Consider the following 17,911-nt stretch of genomic DNA (forward strand, 5'->3'; position numbering starts at 1 on the left):
AACCCTCCCTAACCCGGACGACGCTATGCCAATTGTGCGTCGCCCCACGGACCTCCCGGTTGCGGCCGGCTGCGACAGAGCCTGGGCGCGAACCCAGCCCAGCCTGGGCGCGAACCCAGAGACCCTGGTGGCGCAGCTAGCACTGCGATGCAGTGCCCTAGACCACTGCGCCACCTATGAAGGCCTGATTCATGCAGTCTCCTCTAAACAGCTGATGTGTCTGTTACTTGAACTCTGTGAAGCCTTTATTTGGGCTGCAATTTCTGAGGCTGGTAACTCTAATGAACTTAACTCTGGGTCTTCCTTTCCTGTGGCGGTCCTCATGAGAGCCAGTTTCATCATAGCACTTGATGGTTTTTGCGACTGCACTTGAAGAAACTTTCAAAGTTCTTGAAATGTTCCGTATTGACTGACCATGTCTTAAAGTAATGACAGTCTGTCGTTTCTCTTTGCTTATTTGAGCAGTTCTTGCCATAATATGGACTTGGTCTTTTACCAAATAGGGCTATCTTCTGTATGCCACCCCTACCTTGTCACAACACAATTGATTGGCTCAAATGCATTAAGGAAAGAAATTCCACAAATTAACTTAACAAGGCACACCTGTTAATTGAAATGCATTCCAGGTGACTACCTCGTGAAGCTGGTTGAGAGAATGCAAAGAGTGTGCAAAGCTGTAATGAAGGCAAACGATGGCTACTTTGTAGAATCTCAAAAATAAAATATATTTTGATTTGCTTAACACTTTTTTGGTTACTACATGATTCCATATGTGTTATTTCATAGTTTTGATGTCTACAAAGTAGGAAATAGTAAAAACTAAGAAAAACCCTTGAATGAATAGGTGTTCTAAAACTTAGTTTTGGCAAAACTATAGTTTTGGCAAGTCGGTTAGGACATCTACTTTGTGCATGACACAAGTAATTTTTCCAACAATTGTTTATAGACAGATTATTTCACTTGTAACTCACTGTATCACAATTCCAGTGGGTCAGAAGTTTACATATACTAAGTTGACTGTGCCTTTAAACAGTTTGGAAAATTCCAGAAAATTATGTCATGGCTTTAGAAGCTTCTGATAGCTAATTGACATCATTTGAGTCAATTGGAGGTGTACCTGTGGATGTATTTCAAGGCCTACCTTCAAACTCAGTGCGTCTTTGCTTGACATGGGAAATTCAAAAGAACTCAGCCAAGACCTCAGAAAAAAAATTGGAGCCCTCCACAAGTCTGGTTCATCCTTGGGAGCAATTTCCAAACGTTCATCTGTACAAACAATAGTACTCAAGTATAAACGCCATGGGACCACGCAGCCGCCATACCGCTCAGGAAGGAGACGCGTTCTGTCTCCTAGAGATGAACGCACTTTGGTGCGACAAGTGCAAATCAATCCCAGAACAACAGCAAAGGACCTTGTGAAGATGCTGGAGGAAACAGGTACAAAAGTATCTATATCCACAGTAAAACGAGTCCTATATCGACATAACCTGAAAGGCCGCTCGGCCACTGCTCCAAAACCGCCATAAAAAAGCCAGACTACGGTTTGCAACTGCACATGGGGACAAAGATCGTACTTTTTGGAGAAATGTCCTCTGGTCTGATGAAACAAAAATAGAACTGTTTGGCCATAATGACCATCGTTATGTTTGGAGGAAAAAGGGGGAGGGCTTGCAAGCAGAAGAACACCATCCCAACCGTGAAGCACGGGGGTGGCAGCATCATGTTGTGCACCTCACAAAATAGATGGCATCATGTGGATGGAAAATTGTGGATATATTGAAGCAACATCTCAAGACATCAGTCAGGAACTTAAAGCTTGGTCGCAAATGGCTCTTCCAAATGGACAATGACCCCTGCGCGCGGCAGCACACGCACGCAGCTTAGAGGGAACATTGGTAGTCAGTACACCATCATGCTCTCGGGATATGTGTCTTTTCAGATTCCAGAATGACTCTAGTTGTGGACACTACATCACTTCACTGCCTCTCTTGGTCCTCATCTTTGTGAGTCACCTTGATTTTTCAACTGGGTTTTACTAGTTTCTTTATGACATTTGTTAGCGAACTCCATGACAGTAGCTAAAGCAAGGGGCTCAGCACACAAGTAGACTACAAATGCATGCTGGGCATGCCCTGAGCTTGTGAAGTGAGGGCGACTGGAGCGCTATTTGAGCAAAATTGGAGAGGGCGAGAAGGCTAATGCTCCAGCCTTTGGGAATCTCGCTCTGCGCTCCAGTCAAATTGGGCCAGCTCTGCTCCAGCTCCGCTCACATACTCAGATTTGAACTATGGCCAGTCCAGTTTCACTTTCTATATTCTCTGTGGATAACATCAACTAAAACTGGAATTCGTACCAGAAATGTAGAACCTAACACTACAGACTTAAGGGGCAATCTGCAGTTGAAACAATAACAGAGCACATCCCACCTCTGTTCTGGTAAAAAGGCCAGGAGAAATTTAACCACTCTTAAATTCATAGAGAGTGTAATTGATGCAAGGACTGACTATCCAAGGTAATCAGAATTATAGTTTTAAGCATATTTTGAAGCTAGTGTTAATTTATATTTACAATTTTTTACAAACATTGGGTAAAACAAGCTTATATTTTGGATTCTGATGAACGAAAGTTTAACTAAGCTCATGAGGCATCTCTAAGTTATATTCTTCAAGAATCAATGAGTGTATATCATTTATATTATTTATATGCGTATTGCCCCTTAAATGACAGCATATTCTCTCATAGTAAAGTCAAAAGGATAAGCAGAGATAAAGTCAAAGGGCCCCCTGGTTCACATATCCTCACATAGACATTGTAAAAATGTGAGGAAGCGCACACACATACACACAAAAACACATAAAAAACCCAGGTTCCACCACTGTGCCTCTCACCCTGCCTCCCAATATCACTTCCTCTTCCTTCAGTACCCTACCACCCACCCACCCACCGGGTGGATTAAGCAATGATTTACACAACACAAGCTCTACAGCCTCGCTGATTGGTGCTTTGCTTATAGAGACCATTCCCTCAAATGTAGCCTGAAGGCTACATGGTCTGGTCAGAGCCCATATTTACAAAGCAACTCTGAGTAGAAGAGACAATTAATTTAAAGCTGATCTTAGATCAGCACTCCTACCCTGAGACTCTTTATGAATTTACACCTTTGCTCTCTTGAATTTCACTCGACCAAACCGAAAACAAACCAGGCAAAAATAATGCCAAAGTCAAGACTAACCTGAGCAAAGAGGTAGGACATGACGGTGTCGTCTAAGACGGGGCTCTCCAGTCCTTTGTTGACCCCATAGCGGTGGGCACAGGAGACTCTGTTGTTATACCAGCCAGGGAAGTAGTACCTGGAGAGAGGGGAAAGAAACAGGGTAGTAAGAGAAAAGGGACAGATAAGGGCTCCATCCCAACAAGCTACGATCAGATGTGCGCGAGTGATGAAGTGATGTCCATTCCCGAGGGTTATTTATCACTCTACCACTAGTTTCCACCTCACCTTGTTTTCATGTGTCCTTCGGTGGGGGAGTGGCACTTGAAAACGGAGCAACTAGTGGTGGAGCGATAAATAAAAGCAGCCAATGGATAGCCTACCATGCAAAGGATGACTAGCCTGTACAGGCGGCGGTAATAGCTTTCCTTATATTTCTTATGCAACAAATACGTACTTACTGCGTCAGCAACAAATGAGAACAGCAAAACAACAAAGTGCCCGGACACATCCTCTGGCTGTGGTTCAACGTGGAGTAGGACTTTCATTCCATAATAGCAGTTTGACATGTAACATGTTGACATGTGGCCGAGAAGATTGTGGACATTTTTACGGCCTTTGTTTTGTGTATGAACACCCCCCACATTCATACCCTCTGCACTCCTCCACTGGAAGAGAATACAGATTATTGCAAATCCTCTGTTGATGACTGGGTTCTTTCTTGTAAATTGTTTCTATGAAGTTGCCGTTCAATTGCTCTGCCATTATTATTATTATTATTGTATGAGGTATTCTTGGTGCTGTGATGTGGGTTTTATATGGTGTGTCTTCTCTTTTCTCTCCACTGGCTATCTGGCAAACAGGCTACACTCTAGGCAGTCTCTTCTGCTGATGTGTGTGGGTCTGGTAGTGGTACTCTCTTTATTCTACTCTTTTCCTTTCGGCATGGTTAATACCTGCCTGGCGCCCGAACAAAATCTTTATATTTACCCCTCTCTAATAAATACTGCTACAAACAGTCACATTTCCTTCACACAGGCATTTTCAGATTTTTTTTTTTAGGATTAATGATTAACCAGTAGAATCATTGTAGAACAATTAAAACCACTGTTACTGAACTAATATTTATACCAAATGTTTTAGGGTCCATACACAGATCGGCTATACATCCATAGACGTACATGTCTTTTTTTTTATCAGCAATGCACTTTTATGGCTCAAAGAAGAGTCTTCAACTATAAGGTGCTTTTTTGAGCGCTTCTAGCTGTGCCGGTGAGGAACTAGAGCGAGCACACTTGTAGTTGTTTTGAACACACCCCTGCGTCCCCGTCATCACACAATTACTATTGTTGCTTAAGCAATCCAAAAACAGCCCATTATAAATCGCCATCTGGGTCAGGTGGGCATCATTTGCAATCTTGTTCTATTGCCAACATGACTAGGTATGTTATAAAATACGATCTTACAGTGCTAGGCATTCACAGGGTAATTCAGAGAACCAGATCATAATTCTGGTGTACATAGAAAGGAGTCATGCGTGCATTCCGGTGCGAGTTCCGTGGCAAATTTTCTTCACAATAGACATAGGCTCATTCTGTTCAGAACAACCCAGGGTATGACGCCATGTCATCTTGTAACTGTACATCGAACATAGTGATCATAAACGTTGACTGTTTAGGACATACGTTTTAATGTGAAGTGCATATTTGGACTCGCGAGTGTTTGGCTTGCTTGTATGACATGAAAGTGGCATTTATTATAATCCTCATCGTCTCATCTTTTAAAATACATAGTCTCTTCCTAATTTTAAAGCCTTTTCTTCCCTCAGAAAACAAAAAATGCCCAATTAGCTTCGCGGAAGCTTCTTGAACTGTGCGGTGGGGAAGTTCAGAACGGCTGTCAGTCAAAACCCATACAGCGCTGTGAAAACGCAGAGTCTGAGCTCTGACATCATTTATAGCATGTTACTGTACAGCCACTGCGTTCCAATTTAGGCACTTATCAGTGCCCAAATCTGCCATTTTCAACCCGCACAGGGGTACGAGTATAACGGGCTACCGAACATATTCCACTTAACAGTACATGTTTTGCATGATTCATAAAAATGACTTACATTTGCTTCTATCCTAGGAGTTTTTAATCAGCCATCTTTCCTGAAGCAACATTCGAGCCTTGGAAGTTTTGAGAACCACTCGGTAGGAGAGTAGGGTTTATCTGCATACTGCGGTTACTACATGTATCGCCCACTATGCATCACTACATGCCTCGCCCAATGCCATTGAGGCTGCTAGCTAGGACACCAGTACAGTGTCCTTCGCCCCCACCTGACGAGCACTGCTTTCCCGCAGGTATCTTAATGTTATGGCGAGGGTAGTGCCACGCGAGAGTTGGGTTGGCTACAGAAACTAACTACCTCCCTCGCCCTAAAGTTAAAATAACTGTAGGAAATCAGTGGTCGGCAAGCGGGGGTGAAGGACACTGTGTACCGGTGTCCCCTAGCTAGCTAGCAGCCTCCTTCGGTCGGTTTTTGGTACATTACCGCCACTTATTGTGCTGCAGTCTGGGCCAGAAACCGCGCTAGCAGCCACAATGGCAGTGGCCGCGGCATTTAGCGAGGCATAGTAGGCGCCATGTAGTAACCTCAGTCCGCAGATGGACATTATTGCGGTAGGAAGTCAGCAACTCGATTCACATTGTTTGGAGGGCCAACTAGAGGACTGAAAAGGCACTACACCTCGCCCAAAGTTGAATTGGGACACCACTCCCACGACATACCACTTGCGGGATAGCGCAAAACGGAGGGGGAGGGCTAAGGGGGTGGGTTATTGGGATTGAGCCAAAGAGTAAGATGTCATAGAAGATAAATGAACATTGTGTATAATACCACATAACAATGATACTTTGATTAAACTTAATTACCACTGTATGTCACAGTTTAATTCCTCCATTTTTTTTATTGTTTTTAAATAAATCTAGTCCAACTAAATATTTCCTTTTCAACAGAGAAATAAATAGTGCTAGACCCCTGAACCCATGACACTTCCTAGTTCCTACCTCACTTTGAAGAGGAGCATCTCATTGGCTGATTCTTCCAGTTTGAGGATGTGATTGGGTGGGAACCACATGCGGTCGCTCTCCCTCATCAGGCCAAATAGGCTGCAGTACATTGGTGACAGGCCTGGGACACAGGAGAGAACAGAATAATAAAAACATTGACACTAAACATATCCACAGGCATCTATCCCTGGTCGAGTCACACGAAAACACAAAAAAAGTGGGACCTGATGCCTCTCTGCTTGGCACACACAGCATTAAGGAGATGGATTGGGGCGAAGGCCCTGCAATAGACTAGCGTAGGTCTGGGCGATATGGCCAAAATATATCACAATATATTTCTAATTTGTGATGGTATGACGGTATTTCATAGTTTTTTTTTATAATAAAAGTTCTACATGTGCTTTGAGTAGTGTATGACCCCAGGGGTGGTTTTAAATGGGGCTTTCTTCTGATTGAAGTTTGATTTGTTTTATACGGTTCAATCACCCAAAAATTTCAGCATTTTTACCAATTTCCACATTTCCTTCACTCAATTGTTATCATTTCCACACTTTGCTACATTTGTCTTTGTATGCCTATTTTGTCAAACAGTAACTTTTCCTTTATTCGAATAATTAATAATCTCTATGACCATGTCTTTGCCCTGTATTTGGGGCTCCCGAGTGGCGCAGCGGTCTAAGGCCCGGCATCTCAGTGCTAGAGGCGTCACTTGAATCGAACCTGTTTCAATTCAAGGCTGTATCACAACCGGCCTTGAGTGGGAGTCCCATAACACGGCGCACAATTGGCCCAGCGTTGTCCTGGTTAGGGTTTGGCAGTCATTGTAAATAAGAATGTGTTCTTAACTGACTTGCCTAGTTAAATAAAAATAAAATAAAATAAATTGCAAATGTATCTCATGGCAGTTCTTAACTCCACCACAAGGGGCAGTGTGCAGATTTTGAAGGTCCTTTTGGCACGCACGCTGCCTCACAGGCAAGTTTCACAGCAAAAAAAGTACGTGTGCAACTTCGGCGCCTGCGCAGCCTGACAGGCATGATTTAAATATTTACAACGCAGCCTCGAGTAGAAGTGTAGTGGGTCTTCAAAGGCAAAGCTGATTCTAGATCAGCACTCCTACACAAACAGGGTTGCGGTGGCCAAATGGTCACTGTAAGAGCATTGGGGTTGTGAGGGTTTAGGATTTTAAGCTTGAGACGAGACATTCCAGTGGAAAGTGATAGTAGTAGTCAAGTGTGGTGAAAGGCCGAAAAAAGTAGGTATAAATATTTATTCACAAACAAACAACGTTTCGATCCTGCAAGGATTTTCGTCAGATTATTTCACCAAAAAGTGCTTGTCGAACATCTCATTCCAAAATCATGGGCATTAATATGGAGTTGGTCCCCCCTTTGCTGCTATAACAGCCTCCACTCTTCTGGGAAGGCTTTCCACTAGATGTTGGAACATTGCTGCGGGGAATTGCTTCCATTCAGCAACAAAATAATTAGTTGTTCGGGCACTGATGTTGGGCGATTAGGGCTGGCTAGCAGTCGGCATTCCAATTCATCCCAAAGGTGTTCAATGGGGTTGAGGTCAGGGCTCTGTGCAGGCCAGTCAATTTCTTCCACACCGATGTCAAAAAAAACTTTCTGTGTGGACCTTTGTGCACAGGGACATTTTCATGCTGAAACAGGAAACGGGCTTCCACAAACTGTTGCCACAAAAATGGAAGCACAGAATCGTCTAGAATGTTATTGTATGCTGTAATGTTAAGATTTCCCTTCACTGGAACTAAGGGCCCTAGCCCGAACCATGAAAAACAGACCCAGAACATTATTCCTCCTCCACCAAACTTTACAGCTGCCACTATGCATTGGGGCAGGTAGCAGTCTCCTAGTATTCTCCAAACCCAGACTCGTTTGTCGGACTGCCAGATGGTGAAGCGTGATCCATCACTCCAGAAAACACATTATCACTGCTCCAGAGTCCAATGGCGGCAAGCTTTACACCACTCCAGCCGACGCTTGGCTAATTTGAAGGGGTGTCCATATACTTTTGTAAACACAGGGTCAAGAGTGGACAAAGCTACTCATTCAAGGGTTTTACTTTATTTTGACTATTTCCTACATTGTAGAATAATAGTGACAACATCAAAACTATGAAATAACACGTATGGAATCATGTTGTAACCAACAATCTTCAATCAAAATATATTTTATATTTGAGATTCTTCAAAGTAGCCAACCTTTGTCTTGATGACAGCTTTGCACACTCTTGGCATTCTCTCAACCAGATTCATGAGGTAGTCACCTGGAATGCATTTCAATTAACAGGCGTGCCTTGATAAAAGTACATTTGTGGAATTTCTTTCCATCTCAATGCATTTGAGCCAATCAATGTGTTGTGAGATAGGGGTGGTATACAGAAGACAGCCCTATTTGGTAAAAGACCAAGCCCATATTATGGCAAGAACAGCTCAAATAAGCAAAGAGAAACGACAACCCATCATTACTTTAAGACATGAAAGTCAGTCAATCCTGAACATTTCAAGAACTTTGACAGTGCAGTCGCAAAACCATCAAGCGCTATGATAAAAATGGCTCTCATGAGGACCGCCACAGGAAAGGAAGACCCAGAGTTACCTCTGCTGCAGAGGATACGTTCATTAGAGCTAATAGCACCTCAGAGTGCAACCCAAATAAATGCTTCAGAGTTCAAGTAACAGACACATCTCAACATCAACTGTTCAGAAGAGACTGCGTGAACCAGGCCTTCATGGTCAAATTGCTGAAAACAAACCACTACTAAAGGACACCAATAATAAGAAGATACTTGATTGGGCCAAAGAACACGAGCAATGGACATTAGACCAGCGGAAATCTGTCATTTGGTCTGTCTGATGAGTCCAAATTGGAGATTTTTGGTTCCAACCGCCGTGTTTATGTGAGAAGCAGTGTGGGTGAACGGATGATCTCCGCATGTGTGGTTCCCTCAGTGAAGCATGGATGCGTGTGATGGTTTGGGGGTGATTTGCTGGTGACACTGTCAGTAATTTATTTAACATTCAAGGCACACTTAACCAGCATGGCTACCACAGCATTCTGCAGCGATATGCCATCCCATCTGGTTTGCACTTAGTGGGACTATCATTTGTTTTCAACAGGACAACGACCCAAAACACACCTCCAGGCTGTGTAAGGGTGTTTTGTCCAAGGAGAGTGATGGGCTGCTGCATCAGATGACCTGGCCTCCACAATCACCCGACCTCAATCCAATTGAGATGGTTTGGGATGAGTAGGACTGCAGAGTGAAGGAAAAGCAGCTAACAAGTGCTCAGCATATGTGGGAACTCGTTCAAGACTGTTGGAAATGCATTCCTCATGAAGCTGGTCGAGAGAACGCCAAGAGTGTGCAAAGCTGTCAAGGCAAAGGGTGGCTACATTGAATAATGTTTTGGTTACTAAAGGATGCCATGTGTTATTTTATAGTTTTGATGTCTTCACTATTATTCTACAATGTAGAAAATAGTATAAATAAAAATTTGAAAGAGTAGGTGTTCTAAAACTTTTGACGAGCGAGAGAGCGAGAGAGCGAGAGAGCGAGAGAGAGAGAGAGAGAGAGAGTGTGTGTATACATACAGTTGAAGTCAGAAGTTTACATAAACTGAGTTTAAATGTATATGGTTTTCACAATTCCTGACATCTAATCCAAGTAAAAATTCCCTGTCTTGGGTCAGTTAGGATCACCACTTTATTTTAAGAACGTAAATTGTCAGAATAATAGTAGAGAAAATTATTTATTTGAGCTTTTATTTCTTCCATCACATTCCCAGTGGGTCAGAAGTTTACAATTAGTATTTGGTAGCATTGCCTTTATATTGTTTAACTTGGGTCAAACGTTTCAGGTAGCCTTCCACAAGCTTCCCACAATAAGTTGGGTGAATTTTGGCCCATTCCTCCTAACAGATGGTGTAACTGAGTCAGGTCTTTGATGGCCACTCCAATACCTCGACTTTGTTGTCCTTAAGCCATTTTGCCACAACTTTGGAAGTATGCTTGGGGTCATTATCCATTTGAAAGACCCATTTGCAACCAAGCTTTAACTTCCTGACTGATGTCTTGAGATGTTACTTCAATATATCCACATAATTTTCCCTACCTCATGATGCCATCTACACAGTCAACATAGTGTATGTAAACTTCTGACCCACTGGAATTGTAATACAGTGAATTATAAGTGAAATAATCTGTCTGTAAACAATTGTTTGAAAAATGACTTGTCACATTTTTTCACGAAGTAGATGTCCTAACCAACTTTCCAAAACTATAGTTTGTTAACAAGAAATTTGTGGAGTGGTTGAAAAACGAGTTTTTTTTCATGACTCCAACATAATGACTCCAACATAAGTGTATGTAAACTTCCGACTTCAATTGTACATACATAGTATTCGTTGCAGTGGTTTAAAAAGTCATTTTAAAAGCCCCATGAAAAGGTTGGCATAATTGGGGCTCCTATAACCGGACATAATTTTTTGCCAAAAATAAAACCTTTTTAAGCTGGGTAAAGTTATGACTTCGCTATGTGGATGATGATATGGTTATTTGTCATGGGTCTTTTATGACTTTTTAAACCACTGCAACGAATACTATGTATGTACAATTGAAGTCGGAAGTTTACATCGGCGTGCCTCAGGGAAGCACTGATTCAGAAAAAAGGTGAGAGATTCTAGCCTTCTATGGTGGGGAATACAAGTATGGTGCATTCGGAAAGTATTCAGGCCCCTTGACTTTTTCCACATTATGTTATGTTACAGCCTTATTCTAAAAATGTATGAAATTCTTTCCCCTCAATCTACACACAATACCCCATAATGACAAAATGAAAACAGTTGACATCTCTGTAAATGTATTATCAATAAAATACAGAAATACCTTATTTACATATGTATTCAGACCCTTTGAGCATAGACATTGAGCTCAGGTGCATCCTGTTTCCATGAATCATCCTTGAGATGTTCTAACGAGTCCCCCAAAAATACTTAAAAACATTGTACCAATAACACATTCCACCACATACCAACAAAGAGTCCCAGTCCATGAGAAACAAGATTCTCTGGCCTAAATGCCAAGCGTCATATCTGGAGGAAACCTGGCACCATCCCTTCAGTGAAGCATGGTGGTGGCAGCATCATGCTGTGGGGATGTTATTCAGAGGCAGGGAGCAAAGTACAGATGAAAACCTGCTCCAGAGCGGTCAGGACCTCAGACTGGAGCAAAGGTTCACCTTCCAACAGGACAATGACCCTAAGTACACAGCCAAGACAGGAGTGGCTTCGGGAAAAGTCTCTAAATGTCCTTGAGTGGCCCAGCCAGAGCCGGAACTTGAACCCAAACAAACATCTCTGGAGACCTGAAAATAGCTGTGCAGCAATGCTCCCCATCCAACCTGACAGAGCTGGAGACAATCTGCAGAGAAGAATGGGAGAATCTCCCCAAATACAGGTGTGCCAAGCTTGTAACGTCATACCCAAGAAGACTCAAGGCTGTAATCGCTGCCAAAGGTGCTTCAATAAAGTACTGAGTAACGGGTATGAATACTTATGTAAACGTGATAGTATTTAATTTTTTATAAATTAGTAAAAAATATGTCTAAAATCCAATTTTTTCTTTGTCTTTATGGGGTAGTGTGTGTCCATTGATGAGGGGGGGGGGGGGGGAATGATTTAATCTATTTAAGAATACGGCTGTAAAGTAACAAAATGTGGAAAAAGTCAAGGGGCCTGAATACTTTCCGAATGCACTCAACATCAAATGTAGCCCTAATGACATTACCCTCAATAGACCCTATAGACTTCAATATGCTTCTCATGTCCACAGAATCTCTCACATAGGCTGGCAGGGTAGTCACGTGGTTTCAGATAATTTTTTTGACATCTTCTCGGTCAAAGCCTATAGAAAAAACGACAGCCTTCCTGGGGGATGGTCAAGCTTCTTGTGAATCTTGGAGGGTATTGTTGGAATCGGCTAAACTTTTAACATTGAGATATTAAATAAATGATAGAGAAGAAGCCTTGAATAGGTCTAACCACAGGAATAATGGGGATCGCTAAACTAAGAGCGAGCGCTCTGTCAATAAAATTCCTAGCTGCGCCTGAATCGACGAGCACCTTATCCTGGGAATGCGGGGGAAAATCAGGAAAACAAACAGGTACAAACAGGTGGACAACAGAGGACTCTGGATGAGAGTGGTGCATACTCACCTGGGGTGACGCCAGAGTGCCTTGCCTGCTGCCTCGACTCCCAGAGGGACCAACCCGGCACCGACCGGCAGTGTGCCCTCTGCGGCCACAGATGGTGCACGAACTGGAACCCCCTCCGGCCTCCCTACGCACCGCCTCTCCCAGCTCCATTGGTTCAGGAGAGGGGATGGAACCACCTGACCCCGATCTGAACGTCCGCGGTAGCCAGCAGGTTGTCCAGCCGGATAGACAGGTCCACCAGCTGATCCAACGTGAGGGTGGTGTCTCTGCAGGCCAACTCCCGATGGATGTCCTCGCGCAGACTGCAACGGTAATGATCGATCAGGGCCCTGTTGTTCCATCCCGCGCCGGCAGCCAGGGTCCTAAACTCCAGGGCAAACTCCTGGGCGCTCCTCGTCTCCTGCCTCAGCTGGAAGAGGCGCTCAGCCGCCGTTTTACCCTCGGGCGGGTGGTCGAAGACCGCCCAGAAAAACAGCGGGTGAACTCTGTATAGTCCTCCAATGCAGCATCTCCTTCCTCCCACACGGCGTTGGCCCACTCCAGAGCTCTCCCTGAGAAGCACGAGATGAGCGCGGACACCATCTCCCTTCCCGAGGGAGCTGGGTAAACGGTGCCCAGGTCTAAGTCCAGCTGTAACAGGAAACCCTGGCACCGTGCCGCATTCCCATCATACTCCCTGTGAAGTGCGAGACACATCCCACTGGGACCGGTTGCAGGAGGAGTGACTAGTGGAGGTTTGGGTTACGTTGTTGAAGGTGCTGGAGGACCTCCCTGTGTCTCCCAACGGTCCAGGGTCTGGATAACTTGATCCATGATGGCGCCGAGATGGTGGGTTACTTTCGCTTCCTCCTGGATGTGCTCCTCGACCCCTATACAAGGGGTATTCTGTTCCTGCTGACTCCATAAGGGGTCGGGAATTCTGGGTGCGTAACTGGTGGCAGGGAAGTCAAACGCAGGAGAGCAGAACTTGGTGAATAGCCGGAGCAGTTTAATATATAAAACTAACGGCATACAAAATAACAAACACATGGGTGCAAAACCCGTAGCGCACAAGTAACACATAGCACAAGTACTTACAATAAACAATTCCCGACAAGGACATGGGGGAAACAGAGGGAAAATATACAACATGTAATTAGGGAATTGAAACCAGGTGAGTGTGAAAACAAGACAAAACAAATGGAACATGAAAAATGGATCGGCGATGGCTAGAAGACCGGTGACATCGACCGTCGAAAACAGCCCGAAAAAGGAGAGGAACCGACTTCGGGAGAAGTCGTGACAATGTCCTGTATGTTTTTGCACACGTATGTATATATTTGGGTTTCAATGTGTCTATGAATGACATCCTTGTGCAGGGGACAAAGCTAAGGGCGAGGGGCCAGTGGAAAATGCAAGAAGAGTAAAGACAGAATACAACAAGCCAGAGAATGGATGAAGTTCAGATGTCCTGGGCCAGGCCTCAACAACACTATTTATCTGCAGCTCAACCCACAACAACAAACTCTATAAGACAAGTGTGTGACACACATAAGGAAGAAGAGAAAGTAGATGAAAGAAACAGGAAGTGAGAGTAGAGTGCCGTGTGACAACAGGAAGAGAAACCTAGCAGAGCATATTGTGTGGTGGAGGTTAGTTGGGTGACTGTCATGAAAACAATTTTAACCATGGTAGTAACAAATTGAGGTAGTAAGACTGATTTAGAAAACCATGATGCATCTGCAACACTCAACTCTCATTCGGAAGACTAAAATGCCTAGTGTAAGGTAGTGTCTGATTTGAATTATGTAACTTATCAACCAAATTCTCTTACTGAAATACGTCTGGATAAAATTGGGTACATTTTATAAAATTGTACTTTTGAAAAATCTAACTTTTTTGAATAAAAATAAATATGTTGCTATAGTTTGTCCATAAATCATAAAAATGGTATAATAGTTGAAGTTCACAATTGTGGTTTTATTCACCTATGATGCATCATCTAGGAGTAGTAGTCCTTAGATTAACAAATTAATTTAATTCCTTCAGAATGAGGATCTTATTCTCAAACACCCCCTTTACACCAACCTTATTACCGAAATGACTAAAAAGTAAAAAATTGGGGAAAAACTTATAAAACCATTACCTTACCAACATGGAGGCATGAATGGGCTTTAGTGACGTGTTCAATTGTTTGCTGACTCACAATTGCTGTGTAAGATTACTTGCATATTGAGCTATAATTATTGCCTATTTTATTAACGAGAACCTTAATTTCGGTAATGGTAATAAGCTAATTCTAATGTATAGTCAATGGGTGTGCTGTGCTGGTACTTTCCGGGATGCTGGTCTTCTAGGCAGAGTTCCTCTGTCCAGTGTCGATGTTCTTTTGCCCATCTTAATCTTCTCTTCTTATTGGCCAGTCTGATATATGGCTTTTTCTTTGCAACTCTGCCTAGAAGGCCAGCATCCCTGATTCGCCTCTTCACTGTTGACGTTGAAACTGGTGTTTTGCGGGTACTATTTAATGAAGCTGTTGGTTGAGGACTTGTGAGGCGTCTGTTTCTCAAACTAGACACTAATGTACTTGTCCTCTTGCTCAGTTGTGCACCGGGGGCTCCCACTCTTTCAATTCTGGTTAGAGCTAGTTGGCTCTGTTCCGTGAAGGGAGTAGTACACAGCGTTGTACGAGATCTTCAGTTTCTTGGCAATCTCTCAGAACAAGAATAGACTGATGAGTTTTAGATCATCTTTGTTTCTAGCCATTTTGAGCCTGTAATCAAACCCACAAATGCTGATGCTCCAGATACTCAACTAGTCTAAAGAAGGCCAGTTTCATTGCTTCTTTAAATCAGAACAGTTTTTAGCTGTGCTAACATAATTGCAAAAGGGTTTCTAATGATCAATTAGCATTTTAAAATGATAAACTTGGATTAGCTAAAACAACGTGCCATTGGAACACAGGAGTGATGGTTGCTGATAATGGGCCTCTGTACTCCTATGTTGATATTCCATTCCATTTTTTATTTATTATTATTATTATTATTATAATTTTTTTTATCTGCCGTTTCCAGCTACAATAGTCATTTACAACATTAACAATGTCCACACTGTATTTCTGATCAATTTGATGTTATTTTAAATGGACAAAAATGGTTGCTTTTCTTTCAAAAACAAGGACATTTCTAAGTGACCCCAAACTTTTGAACGGTAGTGTATATTATCATCGAAACTGCATTATTATTTTTGCGCTCGTTGGCTGTACCTGCAGCAAAATTCCAGTATGATCCTTCTTAGCTTGTTCTCCATATTTCTAAATAGAGTGTCAATTTGCTCTCAGCACTTATTTCCATGACTGATCAAAACTCACTCTCTCTCTCTGTCTCTCACTCCCCCTTCTCCTTCTGACGTTTAACTACTCCATCCTGCAGTGTAGACTGATATGGGGCAGTGAGTAGTCTCCTGTGTGTCATAGGGCTGGGAATTGCAAGGGACCTCATGATACGATATTATCACGGCACTTTGATGCAGATACGATACGTATTGCGATTTGACACTGACATTTTATTGCGATTCAAGGGTCATATATATATATAAATATATATAAATAATAACCCTTTGAACACGGTGAAGTTACACCCAGATACAGGTGTCCTTCTTAACTTAGTTGCCGGAGTGGAAGGAGACCGCTCTGGGATTTCACAATGAGGCCAATTGATAGTTAGAGTTTGATGGCTGTGATAGGACAAAACTGAAGACGGATGAACAACGTTCTAGTTATTTCACAATACTAACCAAATATTAGTGATCCAAGGGGAATTATGGTAGAAAATGGGTTTTGTCTTTTTGTCATTTTAGTGAGATTGTTGTATTATTTTCAAGCATAGTGGTGGCCGCATCATGTTATGGGTATGCTTGTAATCGTTAAGGAGTGGGGAGTTTTCCAGGATAAAAAAAATAAACAGAATGGAGCTAAGCACATGGAAAATCCTAGAGGAAAAACTGGTTGGGTATGCTTTCCACCAGACGCTGGGAGATGGATTCACCTTTCAGCAGGACAATAATGAAAAACACAAAGCAAAATGTACACTGGAGTTCCTTACCAAGAAGACAGTGACGGAGTTACAGTTTTGACTTAAAATCTACTTGAAAATCTATGGCAGGAACTCAATATGGTTGTCTAGCAATAATCAACAACCAATTTGAAAGAGCTTGAATCATTTTGAAAATAATAAATGGGCAAATGCTACACAATCCAGGTGTGGACAGCTCTTAAAAAGACTTAAACCAGAAAGACTCACAGCTCTAATCGCTGCCAAAAGGTGCTTCTATAAATTATTCAATCAGCGGTGTAAATATTTACAGTGCCATCGGAAAGTATTCAGACCCCTTGACTTTTTCCACATTTTGCTGTTACAGCCTTATTCTAAACTGTAAATAGTTTTGTTCTCCTCATCAATCTACACACAATACCCCATAATAACAGAGCAAAAATACCTTTTAGAAATGGTAATTTATAAAATAAAAAAACGGAAATATCACATGTACATAAGTATTCAGACCCTTCACTCAGTACTTTGTTGAAGCACATTTGGCAGTGATTACAGGATCGAGTCTTCTTGCATATGACGCTACAAGCTTGGCACACCTACATTTGGGGAGATTCTCCCATTCTTCTCTGCAGATTCTCTCAAGCTTTGTCAGGTTGGATGGAGAGCGTTGCTGCACAGCTATTTTCAGGTCTCTCCAGAGATGATCGGGCTCTGGCTGAGCCACTCAAGGACATTCAGAGACTTGTCCTGAAGTCACTCCTGCGTTGTCTTGGCTGTGTGTTTAGAGTCGTTGTCCTGTTGGAAGGTGAACCGTCGCCCGGTCTGAGGTCCTGAGCGCTCTGGAGCAGGATTTCATCAAGGATCTCTCTGTACTTTGCTCCATTCATCTTTGCCTCAATCCTAACTAGTTTCCCAGTCCCTGCCGCTGAAAACATCCTCACAGCATGATGCTGCCACCACCATGCTTCACCGTAAGGATGGTTTAAGGTTTACTCCAGATGTGACGCTTGGCATTCAGAACAAATAATTCAAGCTTGGTTTCATCAGAACAGAGAATCTTGTTTCTCATGGTCTGAGAGTCTTTAGGTGCCTTTTGGCAAACTCCAAGCGGGCTGTCATGTGCCTTTTGCCGAGGAGTGGCTTCCGTCTGGCCCCTCTACCATAAAGGCCTGATTGGTGGCGTGCTGCAGAGATGGTTGTCCTTCTGGAAGGTTCTCCCATCTCCACAGAGGAACTCTAGAGCTCTGTCAGAGTGACCATCAGGTTCTTTCTCCCCCAATTGCTCAGTTTAGCCGGGCGGCCAGCGCAAGGAAGAGTCTATTGGATGTATTTCAAGGCCTACCTTCAAACTCAGTGCCTCTTTGCTTGACA

The 17,911-nt window shown here is 43.0% G+C and overlaps 1 protein-coding gene across 2 annotated transcripts in view; it reads right to left on the reverse strand.

The window, feature by feature from the left end:
• Nucleotides 1-17,911, reverse strand: part of LOC111961256 (tyrosine-protein kinase JAK2) — a 73,979-nt gene that overhangs the window by 30,238 nt on the left and 25,830 nt on the right. For both annotated transcript variants that reach the window (XM_023983388.2, XM_023983389.2), the window contains exons 3-4: nt 6,266-6,389; nt 3,233-3,350 (exon numbers count right to left, since the gene is read on the reverse strand). In XM_023983388.2, coding sequence (XP_023839156.1) covers nt 3,233-3,350; nt 6,266-6,389 — 242 coding nt within the window. The remainder of the gene's footprint in view (nt 1-3,232; nt 3,351-6,265; nt 6,390-17,911) is intronic.

This window comes from Salvelinus sp. IW2-2015, linkage group LG4q.1:29 (assembly GCF_002910315.2).
Source record: "Salvelinus sp. IW2-2015 linkage group LG4q.1:29, ASM291031v2, whole genome shotgun sequence".
Classification (NCBI taxonomy): domain Eukaryota; kingdom Metazoa; phylum Chordata; class Actinopteri; order Salmoniformes; family Salmonidae; genus Salvelinus; species Salvelinus sp. IW2-2015.